We start from the raw sequence: 20,231 nt of genomic DNA, 5'->3' as shown, positions 1-20,231 counted from the left end.
GACTGGATAGAGAGAGCATATTCCGTTATTTGTGGTGAAAAAAATACGATACTAGCAGAACATCATCTACAGTTTGCTATAGTTTAACAAAATTCCGGTGAATTGTAAACTCAGAAAAAAGAAAAACACTTGCAAAGTTTTCTCAAAAAGTGTGGGAAAAGTGTTGATACTCCTAAAGTTACAAGAAAAAGAAAAAAAAAGTCCAAGGCTGACTCTGGATAAGTGAGCGAACGGTGCATTAGTGTGTGAAAACGAGCATAAGAAGGAAAAAGAAACTGTTCGGGGGGAATTTCCCAGCAATATTTTATAAGTTATCGAAAACGTATTTTTTTCCTCTATCTGGCAACGAATCGCTTAGTGTCGGTATCAGGGAAAAAAAAGGAACTTTGTGGACTCTTTGTGTTTCGAAAACCGAATAAATTTTTATTCCAGTGAGTGAAAATAAAAAAAAAGCAACAGGACCCGAGGAATGTTCTCGTGGAGAATGAGGATGTTCCAAATGTTATTGATAAGGTGAGTTTTTTTTTTAATTTTTGAATTACAAATACTTCGGCTTAATCGGGAATAATTTCCACATGGCCATAGAACATATAGGATTGACGCATTCATGCATATACATTACATTCATTTTGAAAACATTTGATTTTGTGAAGACATTTCAATATAATAGTGTATGTGGATTTTTTTGGGAGATATTATTCCAATAAAACTCCTAATATTGGCAGAAAATATCATCAAAAAAAAAAAGTAAGGCTTTTAACTTAGAATCATTCGTTCACTCTTGTTAGCAGTGTTAGTTGTTGTCTCGGCGTAATCATTGTTTTTTTTTTCTTTAATTTGAAGCGAGAGAGTATTGCTGTTTGACGGGTGTACGCTAAGAGAAACGGGAAGAATATTTTGTTTTGAGCTAATGAATGAAGAAGAGGGAAAACGTGAAACAATCCAGCAGGCGGAAATATAAGATAAATATTCCTAGAGGAATATAAGTGTGTACATGAATATAAGTTTATGGTCCATTTTGACACCGAACGCTAAAATGTTCGAATTAGAAGAGGTTTTCTAGTTACATACTATTTCAAGGCTTCAAAGCTGAAATAAACATCTTGAGTAATTTATAAAAATTGATTCACAAATGAGAGTCATCCATTCTATTTTTTTTTCTCGGCATTTGGAACTTTGTAAAGAACACCCTAACAAAACACTTTTAACAGTTCCGTTTTTGTGGAAGAATTGGGGCGGTAGTCATTCAATGAATGGTTTTTCAAGTCAATTATAATTTCTAAACTCATAAAATTTAGTTCGCTGTTGCACAATATATTCTTTCTTTATATTTATTGAAATAAACTTCAAAGGGTGTGAGTTTAAGTGGGTGAATGTTTGAAAAAGCAAACGTCGGATAAATTATTGTAATATTATTATACAAAAATAATGAGATCGCGATGGATTTCATATCATCGTATAATCGGTTCACACGAGAAGTGAAAGAACGATTTATTTACTTCAAAAAGAATATTTCTAAAGATGTTGCCGAATGGAAAGGCAAATTTGCTCCAACAGTACAAGCTGGTGATAAATTACACAAACTTATAGGTACGATCGAAATTTGCAACGAAATTAATAATAGGATAGAATCTAAATTCCTCGCATTTGAACGAAGAATTATAGAACTAGAAAATGAGAAACACCAGATGAAGGTGGATATAAAAAACCTTCAACATGAAAAATGCCAGTTATTAAACAAACTGAGTAATTTTGATGAAATAGAACAATCAAACAAGAAATTGGAGAATAATTTGGACCGGGAAATTAGCGAAAAAACTGGCTTAAAATTAATAGTTGAAGAAAGGCTTCAAGATATCAGTCGGCTAGAGAAACGACTCAAAAATGAGAAAAATTCGCACTCAGTTATTCAAAGCACAAAAATCTCGCTAGAGAAAAAAATTGAGCGCCTGCAGATGCAGCACTCCGAATCGAAAAAAGCAGACGAAATAAATACTGCCAATTGGAAAATCAGGCTCAAAGAAAGCGAAACGAAGCTTCAAAATGAAAGATACAAAAATACACAGCTAACGGAGAAACACTTGCTATTGGAAGAATACAAGCGGAAAACGTCTGGAGTAGTCGAGGAGCTGCGCACGTTGCTGCAAGAAAATAAGTTCGCTCTAGAACAAGAAAAAAGGAAAAACAATCAAGCAAAAACGCAGCTAAAAGCACTGATAAAAAGGAATCATGAACTCGAAGAAAAAAATAAAACGACAGAGAATCAATTGGAACTGTGCGCTAGTAATAACGCCGAGTTAAATAATACAAATGAGCTTTTGGACAATCGATGTCGATCATTAAAGAACGAATTGACAACTAAGGAACAAGAAAAACTATGTTTGATCGACAAAAACAATTGCTCGACGGACGAAATAATGGGATTGAAAAACTCGATTGAGGCACTGGAAAAGAAATTGAAAAATCACAATGAAACCAAAATGGAAAACCATCGTCTGATCACATTGATTGGACAGTTTCAGGTAGAATTGAACACTTTGGAAAAAGAAAAAACGGATCTTATCGTTGCTGCTAAAAAGAAAGAAATGGAAGATTGGAAGAACAACGATATGGAAACAAAGAAGAATAATGAACCAAAGAAATCAAATCTGAACAGCAGACAGGAGTCATTTATAAAAATAAGATGGTAATATCAAAAAAGGTATCAAGCTAAATATCCCCAATATTTGGATATTTTAAAAAGGGGCAATGTGGGAAAATTTTCTAATTGATGTGGCTTTATTAATTTTTTTTTCTCTTCTCGAAACATAAAGTGGAATCAAAGAAGGAACAACTATTATTAACAGTATTCCATCAATTCTGTAAAAAAATGCTAATTTCGTTTGAAAAAACATTTCTATCTCCCATACTTCAATAGTATGATCAGGGAAATATGGGGAAATGCACTTATCGAATTTTAAATGTGTGATTTTGAATTTAAAACAAACACACTTTGAAAGTGGGATTTTTATAAAATGCAAAATTTGCATTTAAGTTTATGAGTAATTAAAAATGTGGGTCAAAATTATATTATCAAACATAAAAAAGAAACATAATAGCGCTATAAATGCGAAGATAATTAATGGAAGAGGAATACACACCCTTCAAATAAATGATAATGGAAGAGTCATACAAACCCTTCAAATATATGAAGAAAGAAATAAAAGAGTGAACAAGGGGATGTTAATAAACATATTATACAAAGAGATATTTTTCATGTAGCTGCAAAAGCTCAACAATGTTGGTCGATAAGACGTTTTGGGAAATTTTATGGAGAAATGATAATTTTATTTTTTTTTTCATTCAGAATTGCTAAATTACAGAATTGAAGGAATTAATTTTGATTCTATGAAAATTGCGAGAGCTGTATCTTATTTGCCTACAGCCAAATTATAACAAGAATGAGTCCATCAATCGCAATAATAGCTTTTGAAAGTACCGAAGGGCTGCTGGGCTCCTGTAAGGGCATATAGGACTAAAACATTCACACTTTAATTTTTAAATAACTACAGATGTGGAATTATAAAAATTTATCTCATGAATTAACGAAAATTAAATGCAAGGAAACTAAAATTTGGAAAAAGAGGAATTATTACCCTCTAAATACATAAAACAAAGAAATTTATGAGAAAAAAAAATTAAGGTACACAAAGAACTGTAAACAAAGCTATGGTCGATACGGATAGAATTCAAGAAACATTTAGGGAGATACATCATTATGATCTCCATTCATCAACATAATTACTTATAACCTCTAGTAGAAATTAAAATTGTATCTGCCCATCATAAACAAAGTTCCAAGTATTTTCACAGATCCCACCTAGGACCTACAAAAGGAGGGGGGAGAGACCGCATCCACAGTTTGTTTTTAGGACCGGAACAGAGTGACGCCACACATCAGCAGAGAGGAGAAAGACGCGATCTATCAACAGAAGAATGGTAAGAAGGTTTAAAAAAAAACGGTAAAAAAAACAGGAATAAATTTTCAATAGAGTTCTGGATAAAATACACAAAAAAAAAAGAAAAGAGAGAAATTATGAGAAAAAAAATGTGTTAATGAATGAGAAGAGAATAATCGAACACGTTTTAAAAAAGTTAAATCAATTTTATTGGTAATTTGCTCAAAAGCTAGAAATATGAAAAAAGATCGGCAATGTAAAAAAAACAAATCAAAACAATGTATGAAATAAAAACAAAGAACGAAACAATGTAAAAAAAAAAATTTGTAATTACGTACACTGTAAAATGGTCAAACTGGTAAGACGAAAATTAATTTTCAACGAGGAGCGAGACGTGGTCAGGCAGGCAAAGACAGATCTCAGCATAACGCTGATGGGAAGAGGAACGATTCGGCATCCCAGCCGGATGCTCGCAAGAAGAGGACGACGAGTCATGCGGAAGGTCGATGGTCAACGGTGTTGGATGTTGTGAGACGATGGAGCCAAAACAACATGGAGCAATTCGAGAGTCGAGTAAAGCGGGAATCGTGATCACCATCTGATCCTAAGGACACTGGAGTGAAAGTAGTAGAATTCATGATGGAACTGGATTCCATAATTGGAGTAATGACTTTGTACACTTTACGTTGAAGTAAAAGATTACAACAGTCTCAAAAAATGATTATTTATCGCCGGAAACTGATAATACTGTTAAAAATGAACAGGAGGCACATGATGTTTAAAGTATTGATGAAAGATGAACGAAAAGCCTTAAATGAATGGAAAAACTATATTGCAAACATTACAATTGAAGATGCAAATGAAATTCCAAAAAAACTGATAAACAAAATTAATTTCAATCCAACAACGGAAGGCGTGGTGGACTTAGGGACCATTCTAAAAGGTTGTTCTAGAATAGGACCCAGGAACACGCATCAGAGAGAAAGACAGATACCGTGACGTGAAGAGGAGGCAAGCGGCAGCCCACACCTAGTATCAGAGACCAACCAATTGACGAGTCACAGCGGAACATAAGCAACCAATTGACGAGTCACAGTGGAAGGTGAGCAGCCAGTCAGCGGACGGACAATAAGAACAACGATTTTATTTAAAAAACAAGAAAAGTTTATGCAAGAGTGGAAAAAAAAATAATAACAAAAATATTATATTTATAATTATGAGAAAATGCACATGAGATAATGCAATTAAAAAAAAAAGAAGTAAATTCAATGTTAAAATAATAATAATAGTATGAATCTAATATATACAGAAAAACGGTAGATTAGGATAAAGATAACATAGCAAACAAGATATTGTTATACACATTTATACATATATGAAAAAAGATTAATTTATAAAAAAAAAATAATAAAACAAATTGATTAGAATATATTAGCCTTTCGAACCAATTTTAGGGAAAACTCTTTTAGTTTCCCCTAAAACTCATTGAGTAGGGGGATATGCAGCGACCCCATAATAACAGACGGGTTTATTTACCCAAGTTTACGATAGGGCCCGATCGAGGCAAAATAAAAACATCTTTATCGCACGATCCTTAGTGAGGATCGTGTGAGTCAGTTTTAAGATAAGGTCGGAACGATCCAGAATAAATAAATAAATCCGTTTCTTTTACGATCATATGATTCATAGTTTTTCAGATAGGGAAACATTTTATTGCACGACCCGTGTGAGGTCTAGTTTACGATAAGCTCGGGTCGATCCCGAACATAAATAAATACATTTCTCCTGCACGATCCTGTTTGAGGATCGTGTGATTTATAGCATCTAGTTTTAAGATAGGAATTTTTGTTTATGTTTTGGTGTTACGATAGCGGGGAGCTTATCGTAAGATTAGGTTTCGTTAAGAGGAATGAGAAAAATAAAAAGGGAGTGAGTTTTGAGACACGAAAGAGGACGGTCGTTGTCTCTCTTGTTAGAATGGAAAAGAAATCCAGTTGCCTAGACCGCTAGGCAACGCCTCTCAGACGTACCATCCCCGACGATGGGTGAAGTTAAGGAGGCCATTAATCAGCTCAAGAACCACAGAGCAGCTGGTAAGGATGGCCTCGTAGCGGAGCTCTTCAAGGGAGGTCCGAGAAAACTTGTAGAGTGAATGCACCGGTTGATAGTCAGGATCTGGGACACAGAACAGCTACCGGAGGAGTGGAAGGACGGGGTAATCTGCCCCATCTATAAAAAAGGCGACAAGTTGGATTGTGGGAACTATCGTGCCATCACAATCCTGAATGGTGCCTACAAAATTTTGTCTCAGATCCTCTTCCGCCGCCTATCGCCAATAGTAAGTAGATTTGTGGGAAGTTATCAGGCCGGATTCATGCCCGGTTGCTCGACGACGGACCAGATTTTTACACTGCGGCAGATCCTCCAAAAGTACCGCGAGTATCAGGTCCCTACACACCACATCTTCGTCGACTTCAAGGCCGCATATGATACAATCGACCGACGACAGCTATGGAGGATCATGGACGAACACGGCTTTCCCCGAAAGCTGACAAGACTGATTCAGGCAACGATGAACGGTGTGCGGATCTCAGGTGAGCTGTCGGAATCATTTGAGACTCACAGGGGACTTCGACAAGGCGATGGAATCTCCTGTCTGCTCTTCAACGTGGCGCTGGAAGGTGTTATGCGGAGAGCGGGCTTCAACATGCGGGGCACGATTTTCAACAAGTCTAGTCAGTTTATCTGCTTCGACGACGACGTGGACATAATCGGAAGAACACATGCGACGGTAGCCGACTTGTATACCCGACTGAAACACGAAGCAGGGCTGATTGGGCTTGGGATCAATGCGTCTAAGACTAAATACATGCTAGCTGGAGGGACTGATCGCAACAGAGTTCTTCTTGGTAGTAGTGTTGTGATCGACGGCGACGAGCTCGAGGTGGTAGAGGAATTTGTCTACCTTGGCTCGTTGATAACAACTGACAACAACAACAGCCGTGAAATTCGAAGACGCATTGTCAATGGAAGTCGAGCCTACTATGGGCTCCGCAAATCCTTGAGGTCCAACAAACTCCGACCCCGTACGAAGTGTACCATGTACAAATCCCTAATTCGACCGGTTGTTCTTTATGGGCACGAAGCATGGACGATGCTTGAAGAGGACTCACAAGCGCTTGGAGTTTTCGAACGCCGAGTGCTCAGAACAATATACGGTGGTGTACAGGAAAGCGGAGTATGGAGAAGGAGAATGAACCACGAACTGGCGCAACTCTACGGCGAACCCAGCATTCAGAAGGTCGCCAAGGCTGGATGAGTGCGATGGGCAGGGCATGTTGCAAGATTGCCGGACAGCAGCCCTGCAAAGATGGTGTTCGCATCGAATCCGGTAGGAACAAGAAGGAGAGGAGCCCAGCGAGCGAGGTGGTTGGACCAGGTGGAGCAGGACTTGGCGAGAATCGGTGCAGCCGGGAGTTGGAGAACTGCAGCCATGGATCGGGATTATTGGCGAAAAATTGTGAAGACGATCTAATCTCTCAATGGGATGTAGTATCATTATAAATAAATAAAAAATCCAAACAACACTAAACATTGACTACAATTTCACCGGCACGGTTGATTGCCGTTATGAATCAGCACAAAAAAACAAAGCTCCAAATTATGCGCCAGTGGTGGTATCACGATCAAAGCATTCCCTGAATAAATCATATCACATTAGCCGAGCCAGCTGGCGGAAGCATATGCATAAAGGTTACTAGGTTACTATTTTCAACGACAACTGTTTATTTATTATACTGCTTCAAATATCTTCGACGAAATCAAATGTAACCATACCAACGTAAGTAATAACATAAACAAATCCAAACTTTTCGTCTTGCCATTCCTCATACGTCTTTTCTAAATAGTGTAAATTACGAGCCACCTGTTAACTCCACCATCTTGGTTGTGTGCAAGACAATTCGATAATACAGTAATTTACATTTAATGCGACATTTTTTTAATTGGACATACCTGTAATGCGACACGTTTAATTGGACATGTTTACATCTAATTGGACAGAGGTGAATCCGCACTGACAGTGGTTAGTGTCGACGTCTGGTGGCGACTTTCAATTTGGGACAAAACTCGATAGTGTAATCTATATCAGATTAGAAGGCACGAAGCCAGTTTTGAAATAATAAAATTTGAATGAAAATTTGTACACCATGTTAATTAATTACTTGAAACACGTATTTTTGATTCTTATTTAATCGATTGTCTATACACTTCTGATATTTTGACTGAAGCCTTTCATTATATATAATATAAAATTGTTCTCAAACACGATTTTCGTATGAGGTTTTTTTACCCCATGTAAAAAAAGTGTATTTCATTTAAATAGAATACTAATTTGATACGAATAAGTTAATTTTTATTCATAATTTTAATTTTGAAAACGTGTTCATTAGGCCTGAAAATTAATTACTATCTTGGACGCTCCCAAAATCATGAAACGAAGCTCAGTGCCGTCAACGCGAATATCAACAAACACAGCACAAACGAAAAACAGAATGTGAAAAACAAGTTAGAACCAGAGAAGAAAAACATCAAAATGGACTCAGAATAACATTTTGATAAATCGTGGTGAGAGTGTTCTACAAGTGGCTGACGAAACGGGCCTTCCACGGTCGATAGTTTACGGAATCGAGAAGCAAGAAATAGCATTGCGGTATTGCAAGGCGTTGGTCAACTAAACTATCCCCTGATTTCGAGATAATAATAGGAAATATAAAGGTAGAGAAACCAGATGCCGAAATCGACACAACTATCGTTAAGGAAGAATATGATGTGAAACTTAAAAATACGAATGCAATCACTCAGCCCATGGCGCCGAAGAAATTAACCAAGAACATTCATAAACTTATCAAAAAAGGTTTAGATGGATATTTTAACGTTATTTCCGCATGTTCTTATCTATATTAATTAATTGCAGCCTCAAAACACAAATCTTATTTACGATATGGATTAAAGGATGTTCAAGTGCGTCCGCGGAATAATGAAACAGGGAAAGCAATGTGTATATTGTGTGTTGAAATGGAGGTTGCAATTTATAAAAAAGTTGAATAAAGTCAAATATCTAATCGGAAGTCTCTAATTCGCATCTCAATTTTTACAGGATTGTCATTTTCGCTGCAGAAAAGTGGAAATCATGTGTCACTTGCCATCTGTTTGTGAGAAACGCAATATCCCATATTGCTATACGCCGAGTCGGAAGACTTGGGAGCAGCAGTGGGTGTGAAATGAGGCACAGTCGCAATACTAATCCGAGAGCAGCCCGATTATCAGGAACAGTTCGATAAACTAAAAGTGAAGAATCAATGCCGTCAACACGAATATACCATTGTGCGAGTTTTTACAACACGATAAATTTTTAGGAGTATTTTCAACCATTTTTCCAATCAAAACAATTTATGGTGTTACAATCAATCATTTTGTATTTTTGTTATCATGCCATATACTTAATTAAAATTCACTATTGTTATTCGTCAAGAAGGCGAATAATTTCATTTTCATATTCGTTTTTCCATTTTTCGGCTTCCACTAATTTACGGTCATCACCAACAGCAATAAGAATATTTTTGAGTACATCCATGATGCTGATAGCCTACTTATAATCATTGCGTTTTTCGGATTGACTGCTCCAAGAGTACATATAACCGAAGTACTAAGATCACCCTCAGCACTTTCGTTAGCATCGCAATCTTGCTCTTCATGGTCGGCCTCGAAAAATTCACCACCAGAGGCAATATACTTGGCCAATTGCTCGTCGGTATATATTTGCGCTACATCTATGTTGTCTGAGTTGCTTAGCCACTCTTGAACTTCTTCTTCGGTCAGTTCGTAGTTTGGATCAACGAGTTGCACTACTTTAGAAAGCAACACGCGGGGGTCACTTGTTGGTGAAGAAATTGTGAAATCGTTGAACGAGTTATAGTTTTGATCTTGACTTAAGAGATTGCGCCAACAGTTAGCAATCGTTTCTGGAGTTACAGTGGCCCACGCATCAGTCGCTAGTTGAATAGCATCATAAAGGCTAAATGATTTGATAACTTCTGTAACTGGGCGATCGCTGTCAGTTTCTAACAGAACACGGCGCAGAAAATTCGATTTATAGATAACTAAAAAATAAAAATAATATTCACTAACTTGGACTCGAAAATGTAATGACATTATTACCCTTAAAAGCATTGATGATTCCTTGATCCATAGGCTGAAGAAAGCTTGTCACATTTGGAGGAAGGAAGATCACCTGAATTTCTGCGTCATCCACTTGAAACTTATCTTTACTGCAATGTGCGGTGCAATTATCTAGAATTAGAAGCGCATTAGTCGGTCTATTCTGTGCAGCTGCCTTCCGTTTGATCTCAGGAACGAAAACGGAGTAGGACCAATCAGTAAACGTCGCACTAGTTTACCACGCTTTTTTATTTGAAAAATAGTGTATCCCATCAGGCACGCCTTGCGTTTTAAAGCACCTAGGATTTGATGCGCGGCCAAGCACTTGTAATGGTAATTTGTGGCTACCACTTGCATTGCTGCAAGGTGTAATTGTCAGTCTCTCCTTCAACGACTTGCGTCCGGGTGCAGTTTTTTCGCTAGAACTAACCAATGACTTTGTAGGCAAGGCTTTCACAGACTATGTTCTTATCTTTGATGGTGAGGACATTATACTTTCGTCTCTTGTATTCCACTGGACGGTCATTTTGATCAGGCTTGCTGTTAGCTTCGCTGAAGGTGATTTGTTCTAAAGCAATAGAACAGCTCGAATGAATGTTGGCCGGTAGTAGATCTTCTAAATGTTCATCTAAATATTCTCCTTGCATGTATCCTTCACCAATGTCTACGAAAATTGAGTCCATTTTGCTGTTTTTCTTTTCTGGTTCTAACTTGTTTTTCACATTCTGTTTTTCGTTTGTGCTGTGTTTGTTGATATTCGCGTTGACGGCACTGAGCTTTGTTCCACGATTTCGGGAGCGTCGAAGATAGTAAATAATTTTCAGGCGGAATGAACACGTTTTCAAAATTAAAATTATGAATAAAAGTTAACCTATCCGTATCGAATTAGCATTCTATTTAAATAAAATACACTTTTTTTTACAGGTGGTGAAAATATCTCATACGAAAATTGTGTTTGAAGACAATTTCAATTTTAATGAAAAGTTTCAGTCAAAATATCAGAAATGTATGGACAAACGGTTAAATAAGAGTAAAAAATACCTGTTTCAAGTAATTAAATAACATAATGTAGAAATTTTCATTCAAATTTTAACATTTTAAAACTGCATTCGTGCCTTCTAATCTAATAGAGATTATACTATCTAGTTCGGAGCCCGAATTGAAAGTCGCCACCAGACGTCGACACTGACCACTGTCAGCGTGAATGTCCAATTACAGGTCACAATCTCCTCTAATGCGACACTGAGTGGTGCCTCGACATGTCGCATTAAATGTAAATTACTGTACAATAATCGTTCGATAACTAGACCTGCGTTAACTGGACTACAAAATTTCGTGAAAAATTCACATCATATTCAATTTGAAGATTTGCTGTGAGAGCATTCGAATGTAATTTGAAATGTTTAAAAATTGACATTATTTTCGCATGACAAAAACTTGAAAAAAAATAATTTCCCTCAAATATATATCATACCTCCCAGCAAACATTAAATCTCATAACAAGCGTATATACAACATCATATGCCCTTAAATTTGGTTGGCATATAATGCGCCTAACTGGTATATGCATGCAAAAGTGGAGGCCATATACATATATGGCAAATGCTTACCGAATTTGTTTGGATAAATATGCAACTTTGACCGGCTATAATAGCGATTATGTTGAAATTGAATTGCGATCAAATATGAATATATTTATGAATTGTCAAAGCACCAATTACGACTTTTGCCATACTCCTATACGATTTATCACATAGAAAAAAAAACAAATGGCGCAAAATATTTTCGTGAAATGTTTATTATAGCCTCACGAATCGCCATTTTTATATATGAGTATTTATGTTTGTAGAAATAATAATTGTTTGATTGACTTGTGTTGGGCGTGGAATATGAATGTTTAAAATGGCACAGATTAATGTTTGGTGGAAACTGCTCCGATGTGCGTTCGAACTCCGGTCGTCTGGATTATCATCCACCAGCTATCTCGCGCGGCTATCTGAAATTTAATTCAACAGTGGTTGAAACTTTCGAGTGCACCAGAATTTCATTGACTTTTCAATATGATGTAATATGTTCTTTATTAGGATCTAATATGATTCACTGTTTCATGATTTTCTTCAGCATGCAACACGATTTACTACAGTACTGAATCGATTTAAATTATACGCTTATACAACACATAAACTGCATCAGCGTAATATACGCATATGATGCGGATTAAATATATTTTACGACAATGTACATCATAAAATTGATGTTTGTTATACCGAATTGCGCCTTAATTTGATAATGGTATATAAAATCGAGTTTTTGCATTTTATGCGATTTCAAATATACACGACACATACTTTGATTGATATTATATGCGATTATGATTTATTCGGATTTCTTGTAAGACTTGGCACGTGCAAAATTATACGATTTAATCAGCCGTATGGCACGATTATCGCTATCTCGCTCTATCTACCGTCACCGTCCTTCTCACTATCACTCTGCTGAAAAAGTTCATCATCGACATCACGATATGTCAGATGGTGGTAAATTGGTAATCGCTGTCAGATTGTTGACAACTGAAACAGCTGTTGATTCTCATTATAGTTTAGTGTTTTGTAAACAAAACCTTTCGAATCAGTGCTGATGGTCTGATAATAATAGTCTGCTAGTTCGTGCTAATGAATCAAAAAGATTAACGATGAGCGAGTGTTTGTCATTTTTTACGCTATAAGTGCAGTCTACTTTGTTGGGGTGATGGTTCGGTTGATGTTGCCTTATACTCCGGTGGTTTGCATTCTCGCTGGTGTAGCCTTCTTTGGCTTGTTAAAAGTGTTTTTGGCGAAAAATGTGACCGTTAAAGAATGAATGGAAACGATTATGAATAGGAGGAAGGTACAGACAAAAGGGAACAGTTTTATGACAAGGTAAATATTTCCAACGTCAATTTTGTTTGAAAGCGACTAATTGTACTTTATTGTAGGCAGGAAAGTTGAACCACAGAAAAGTCGCACAGTCCGCACAGTACTCACGAGGGGCAGCATATCAAACGGAATCCTAAAAGTGCTGCTATTGTGGTGATGCTTATTCTACTGGGTTACGTCAAACACGTACAGTAGTTCATCGATTGTACTCGCTTTCTACAATTGTAATGATGGGTAAACGATTGCCGAATGTTTGAATAATATAATTGAATTATCTATATTCTCTCAATTGGCAGTATCCCCAACATTTGAAGTGTTTTCCGCTAAGCTTACTGGCTTTTTTTAAAACACCGCCCGGATGATCATGTCATGTCTTGGTGCGACTGTAGCTATCAGATACCTGGGACGGCGACCCGGACTAAACTGGTGGACAATAATACGTGGAACAACATATAGCGCTGGTAGGATAGACGATGTTGTCGCCGGAAGATGAATCTTACGGGATTATGATCTCGATGAATGTAGATTATGTGCGGATTATCCTCGGAGATGTATCGGCTACAGTGGAGATGGCATCAATATTTTTTGGTGAATGATGAAAATTGCCGAAGGTGAACATCTAAAGACATCAGGGAAAGCGATGTTTGGATTATATGGGTTTGTAGTAAAACGAGAATAACGAAAAATACGACTATTTTTTCTTCTAATCTGCAGAGGTCCAGCTAGTTACGATCGTACACGAAATGTTGTAATTGATACAAAGAGTTCGACCTCATGTACTTGGCGGAATCTATCAGTAATTACTGCTACTGTCGACTGCGAGAGACTATGAGAAGTGTGTTTGTTTCTGGAATATCAGCGATTGTTTTCGGTTTTATGATGACAATTAAGAGAAGCACATATAATAATTTCAGATAAATTTTATAATTTCAGATAAATAATGAGCAAAATTTCTCTTTCGGATGTAGAATGCTGATGATCTTCACTAACGCCGCATTATAGCATTGTAGAAAAAAATATTGACTATACATATTTCTTTTTTTAGTTACTAGCTAATCTTTTTAATCGAACCATTTACCGATAAAGTATTATTATCTTGTCAACGCTTGGGTTCTGAGAATCTTATCGATTTCCTGGACAGGGTGACGCTGTATACTTTTAGTGGATGTATTCAATTGGATCTATAAAAGAGAGTTGAAGGGAACAGTAGTTATTTAATTATCAAATAAAGAATCGAAAGTTGAGTTGTGTTTTATAATTGTCAGAAGGTGAATTTCAATAGCACGCACCTCTATTACAGATGATTCTCGCGATGATGTAGTTATGCTGTAGCAACACAAAGATTATAATTTTACCGGTTCTGACTCATGATCGTTCCCTAAGTAAGCTGACGTGAAATCATTATTAGTATTGTTATTTATTTGTAACAATATAAACTTACCGGTTGCATTCTGGATCACATATTAGTTCCCCTCAAATAAAATTAGTTTTGTAAATTTTTGTCTTATTGTTGGTTTGAACGGGATAAATGTTTTGCTGTAGAACTTCAGTCTTATGTCCAAGTATATTACAATGGTTCGTCTTATCAATGCCTTTTTGTGCTCATTTGCTTGTTCTGGATGGTCGCGGAAGAGTTCGAATAGGTTCTCGAAATCATTCTGTGTGCGAAGTAGTGAGTTGGCGAGAATTAAATTATAGTATTTGTTAATATCAACATTATGTTGATTACCAACGAGGATCTGGAAATAAAATTTCAGAATTGATCTGTCTTTATAGAACGAACCTTACCGTAAATTCATACTCTGTTGCCTTGCAGATGGAAACGACGGATTCTTTATTGTCATTATTTACAATCAAACAACATGTTTGGCAATCCAATTGCTTAATTAATTTTCGAAGCACTTCTATAGAATGGATATCCATTGAAACGCTGCGGTCGGTGTCTTCAATGAAATCGATATAATTTGTGTGATGAACTTGTGGATCTGGAGTGGGTGGATTCAACGGCTGGTGTTCTTTGGAAAGCTGAATACTTTTTCTGGTATTTGTTGCGAACATATATTTGGTGTTGTGAAAACTTCGGCAATTACCAAAAGTTGGGATATTCATCGTGTTGATTTCATTGTACACAATTAACCGTTTATAGCTCGCTCGAAATTGAACGGCGCTGGGGTTATTGTTCGATCCATTCTTCGAGCGTATTGCTCCGAAGAAGTGCTCTAGATGATCTTGGCTGAATCGATATGTGAAAATATGATTCAGTTCTTTGGTTTCCTCCACATAAATTTGATAAATGGCCTTGAAACTTTCTAAATTAACTAGAAAGCCCAGAAACCCGGTTTTGCATTTCGCATGCAAAATATCGGATCCATTCGGTAGCTTTAGTTTATTTATATAGTCTTCGATGTATTTGAAGGCGCCGCAATAAAGGTCGAAATTCGCTGTGGACAATGGTTTTTTAAAATGATTTGCGTTTTCATCCATGCTATTCATGATGTCGAATAGATCGTTGAATAATGATATAAATTCCACGGTTGCTACACAATCCACAAAATCTGGATCTATGTTTTGTAATTTATCAAGTGCCATAGCGACACCGCTGCTCAAAACTTGAACAGCCAAACGCACATTCATTTTTGAATTTTCAAAAAAAATGTGATGATCAGTGAGTTTGGGTGCTAATTTAATTTTTCTGGTGTTTTGATAATCGTTCAATTTCTCTACATATTCCCACTTCACATAACCATTCTGTGACACCAAAACCTTATGTGAGTGTAAGGTGTTCCGCACTAATTTAAGCATGTGCACTGCATCAAGTAACACATACACATTGTTTTCTGATGCAGGATGTCGGAAGAACGTTTTCAAGGTTCGAGAATTGGCACGAATGTTGCACCCTAGAGCGTTTGCTGTCGCGATGTTGGTAACTGTGCCATCAAATGTAAATGCCATGATTGTGACACCGGCATCATGAAGGCTAATCAGCACAGTGTCGACTATACCTCTCTTCTCTTCTGCAGAGAGCCCGTTGATAAGGAAGTAAGCGACTGGGATTTTCCAGGAATCCTGAATACCTGACACCATAAAAACTAGGGCCTCTTTTGCCGCATTAGTTTGTTGCAGCGATTGTGTGTCCGTCCCTTGGATCGAATGGTGCTGAACTATGCCTTCCAATTCTTTCGTCTGCTCATTCCAGATCACCTGTTTTCTAATGGCCATTTCGTCCATCAGTAAACAACCGAGTAGAGGTTTTCCTTTTTCCTTCATATCCGCGGCCATCTTCCGAAGTACGTCTAATGTTTCTTTCGTAATTCCTGGCTTCCCGTCGAGGCTTTCGTACCATCTAACTATAGTTCGAGGATGTGGAAGTGTGTCGTTGAATGCGCTACGAACGTATGAATAGGCCTTGGGGGAATGAAAATGAAGTGTGGTCGCGAAGTTACGCAAGTTTTCACTACAAGGGTGACTTTTTGGCCGCGAGTGCAATTCCTCGAATACATCCTGATTGGATGAATATTGCTGAAAGATTCATAGGAATGTTTAACTTTGCACAAGTATTCCAACCAGGGTTTTTTTACCTGTGAAGCAAAATTGCTTACATCGGATGGGAAGTTCTTCGATGCGATATTGTTTAAATGTTCCTGCATGCTGTTCAATTTATTTCTCATACGTTTGTTTTCGTTTCTTAATAATTTTTAATTAATAATTAATTGCTCTTCTAGATTGTAAGAGCTTTGATTGTACTTTGGGCAAAATAATAAGAGCTTCTTCGGGTGTTATTCCTTCATTTTTAATATCACCGGCATATCTCAAGGTCCTAGTAATGTATATATATAAATATACAATATGATTAGTATTATTCATCTACTACAGTCAAATCCCGATATTAGACAACTTTCATTTACATTTCGTTATGTAATGGCAGTTTTTTTAAATATACTTTCAGGTAAACATTGCGTTATATCGAGGTAATACTGTGATTGAAACCTTAGATATGGAATAAAATACCTTCTACGTTTCAATTTTGATTCGCCGGTTGACTCCCCAACGTCAGGAGTCATTTTGACATCCGGTACACGAATTTCCCCAGAACTTTGAAGTTCTCTGCAAATGGAGATCTTTTTAGAGTGAAGATAAAAGAGTAAACCGACATACCATCCATGCTTCAACGACGGTGCGTCTGTATCTTCGGGGGGGAATTCGACAACGTCAGGAAAAAAATCTAATGCGTTGACATCAACAAATCCTGAATCATGAAATTCGCTATAAAGAATAATTAATATTTTAAAGCATAAATGAATATAAAAAAGGCATTGAAACATACGTTCCAAAATCTCCGTCTGTAGTATGATTACTTCCAAAAAGAACCGGTATCGCAGTTTTTTTTAGCAGCCTTTTTCCATGCAAAACATAAAAATCCGCATCGAGGAAGTGTTTCGAGCACACCCGATGTGCATTTAAATTAATCTCATCGACAACATAAGCCGTATTCTCAGCATTCGCTATTGACTGCAACCAAGCAATACGTCGTTCCACTTCCTTGGGGAATCGGTGTAGGGAGAGCGACTCATTTTCTGTACCATCCACGTTTTTATGTTTGGGAAAATCACTACCACAGGAAGATATGAAACATTTCATTTCGATTCACTATTCACGAACTATGGCAACAATATAAATATCACAAAACTCGCCAATTGAAACTTCGTTCGAAACTTTCACAGCTGATCGGATTGTGTCAATCAAAATAAATAAAACGAACAAAACGAGAAACAAGAAGAAAACAAATACTTTTGACGTTTGAGATGTTGGCATCAAAAACATGGCGGGTGTCATACAGTTGGATTTAATGTTTGCTGGGTATGATCACGTAATTCTTGACATGGAAGTGATCACTTCCTATAACATTCATATTGGATATCGTCAATAAACTAGTCAAAGCTTACATTTATTTAAACATACCACCGATTCGATTTACGTCCCGGAAGATTTTTATCTCGCTTATTCGTCGTCCCAAAGTAATTAATACAAACTCCAATTCGCAAAAGCTGTCACAAAAATGCATCACCGACTACTTTCAAATGGAACTTCAACAATTGACGAAATAAAATACTGTATTACTAAATTTTACACGAGTCAAAGCTGAGTAATGACACCGGCCATGCATCTCATTCCAAACAATCAAAAAGAAAGTTGCTCAGAATCATTCTTAGTTGTTGATTCTAAGCTTATGAAAAAAGGTATGAGAGACTTTCGATAGAAATGCGCAATACTCGCTACAAATCTCACAGTGATGAAACTTTTCGGAAGCTACGGCTGATCACTGGAGGCGGTATGAATACTTAAAAATATTTTTTTCCGCTTAATCCCCATTTTTTGTTCAATAACTCAACGACGAATTGAAATTTGCATATTATTTCTTTTGTTTCGAAAAACGTGATAAAAACGAAACATTTTCAATGAGAAAATCGTAAGTGATATAAACGAGACGTGATAAACACGCCCAGTGATATAATCGAGACGTTACTGTATTTAAGAGAGACCAGGCTTTGTGAAAAACACGTATCTGCACGATTGAGCTTTTCAGCTCTGGTCTAGAAATTGTCAGGTAATCGCGCAGGTGCTAAGTGTGTTCGAAAATCACTAAATGTTTCACAACTCAGTGAGAATTTCCTTGAATGGCAATCCTTCATTGAATTATTCGAAAGTTTAGAAACATTTGATAGCATGGGGAAAAAGCAATTTTTTTTGAGCGCAATGCACTTTCAAAAATTTTTATTCACTCCACATGCCCTAGGTATTCACCATAAACCAAATGTTTTCAAATTAAAGACATCTGGCATCCGTGAATATTCCCGTTGACGGCCAGAGATACCAGGTTTGAAGACCTCATTTGGAGTCTTCATTTTGAAGACATTTTGAAAACATTATGAAGTGTGGGAAGACATTTCAGTATTATAGTGTGTGTTGATTTTTAGGAGATATTATTTTTATGAAATACCTACTATTGCTCGAAAATATCGTCAGAAGAAGTAAGGCCGAGGCCATAGTAAAAGCGATGCGATGCGGGCGCGGGCTCGTTTGCGGGAGAGCTTTTTTGTTCACAAAAGCGGTAATCAAACGCAAACCGCCCAGACCTGACATAGTAAACGCGATGCGATCCGGATTTCAATGCGTTGAAACTGTTTGTGTCGTGTCGTGATCGCGAGTGATGGTTACCAGACGATTTTCATAAATATTTTCACAATCGAACTCATCGAACGAAAATAAAAATTGAGTTGTTGACTTATTATTTTCGTTTTGTTTGATAAATCATATAACTTTATTCTAATGCATATAATAAAAATTTTACTTTAAGGGCTTTCCACTTACCACGTTCACAGAAAAAACGATCTCACAATTGAACCGTTTACAAAATGAAGGCATGGTAACATGTCTGGCATCCTTGTGCTGGGTTGTTTACATGTATAATGGAGTGGAATGAAACATAAAAAAAAATGCGCGATCTAAAGCGATTAGTATGGCATAGCTCGCGATGAGCTCCAATAAATCGTTCCGCATCGCATCGCACCGTACCGCGTTTACTATGTCCTCGGCCTAAGGCTTTTGTGTCAGTGTCATTCTCTTGATTTTTTACGACCACTTCACAAATCTAAGGCTTTCCGGATACATATTGTTTCAATGATTAGTTTTATGGATATGGTTTGAGTTACAACCAAAACCTCGAAAATTGCACAAATTGAGTTAATTATAAAAATGACAAATGAGAATCATCCATTATTTTTTGGCATTTGAGCCCACCTTATTTAAACACTTACCATAATTCTGTTTTTGTTGAAGAATTGGGGCGATATTCATTCAATCATCGGTTAGACCTAAGACAAGACCAGACAACTGGCTTCTTACTCTTCTTCGTCGTCCAAAAACGAAGCCATGACATGAAGATGCCAGAGCTGCCAAATATTATAAAATATCGGATTTTTCAAATTTCTATTTTAATGAATCGTAACATTTGGTTGGTGCGAATTCAATGATTATTGCATATTTTCAAATAGACAATCTCAAAAATATGCTTTAAAAAGATAAAATAAGTCTTTTAAATACCCATATCTATAATATAATCGTTTCCAAAACAAATTTGGGATTTTTTTTAGCAAATAAA

General features: G+C 36.8%; 1 protein-coding gene and 2 long non-coding RNA genes across 3 annotated transcripts; 2 read left to right on the top strand and 1 right to left on the bottom strand.

Annotated features, from left to right (window-relative positions):
* Window positions 1–8,480: 8,480 nt before the first annotated feature.
* Window positions 8,481–9,567, top strand: LOC129768675 (uncharacterized). The gene is made up of 3 exons (XR_008741711.1): window positions 8,481–8,853; window positions 8,914–9,038; window positions 9,097–9,567. It is a non-coding gene; the product is annotated as an uncharacterized LOC129768675 (long non-coding RNA).
* LOC129768672 (tigger transposable element-derived protein 6-like) lies at window positions 9,400–10,974 on the bottom strand. The gene is made up of 2 exons (XM_055770459.1): window positions 10,158–10,974; window positions 9,400–10,099 (listed from the first exon to the last, which is right to left on the bottom strand). Exons 1-2 carry the CDS (start codon window positions 10,186–10,188, stop codon window positions 9,522–9,524), a joined length of 609 nt encoding a protein of 202 aa, XP_055626434.1. The 5' UTR covers window positions 10,189–10,974; the 3' UTR covers window positions 9,400–9,521.
* Window positions 10,975–12,671: 1,697 nt separating this feature from the next.
* LOC129768676 (uncharacterized) lies at window positions 12,672–14,351 on the top strand. Its single transcript, XR_008741712.1, has 4 exons — window positions 12,672–13,075; window positions 13,132–13,306; window positions 13,369–13,729; window positions 13,787–14,351. It is a non-coding gene; the product is annotated as an uncharacterized LOC129768676 (long non-coding RNA).
* Window positions 14,352–20,231: the final 5,880 nt, after the last annotated feature.

The sequence above is a fragment of the Toxorhynchites rutilus genome, chromosome 2 (assembly GCF_029784135.1).
Source record: "Toxorhynchites rutilus septentrionalis strain SRP chromosome 2, ASM2978413v1, whole genome shotgun sequence".
NCBI lineage: Eukaryota > Metazoa > Arthropoda > Insecta > Diptera > Culicidae > Toxorhynchites > Toxorhynchites rutilus.
This window is presented reverse-complemented; position numbering and strand designations above follow the sequence as displayed.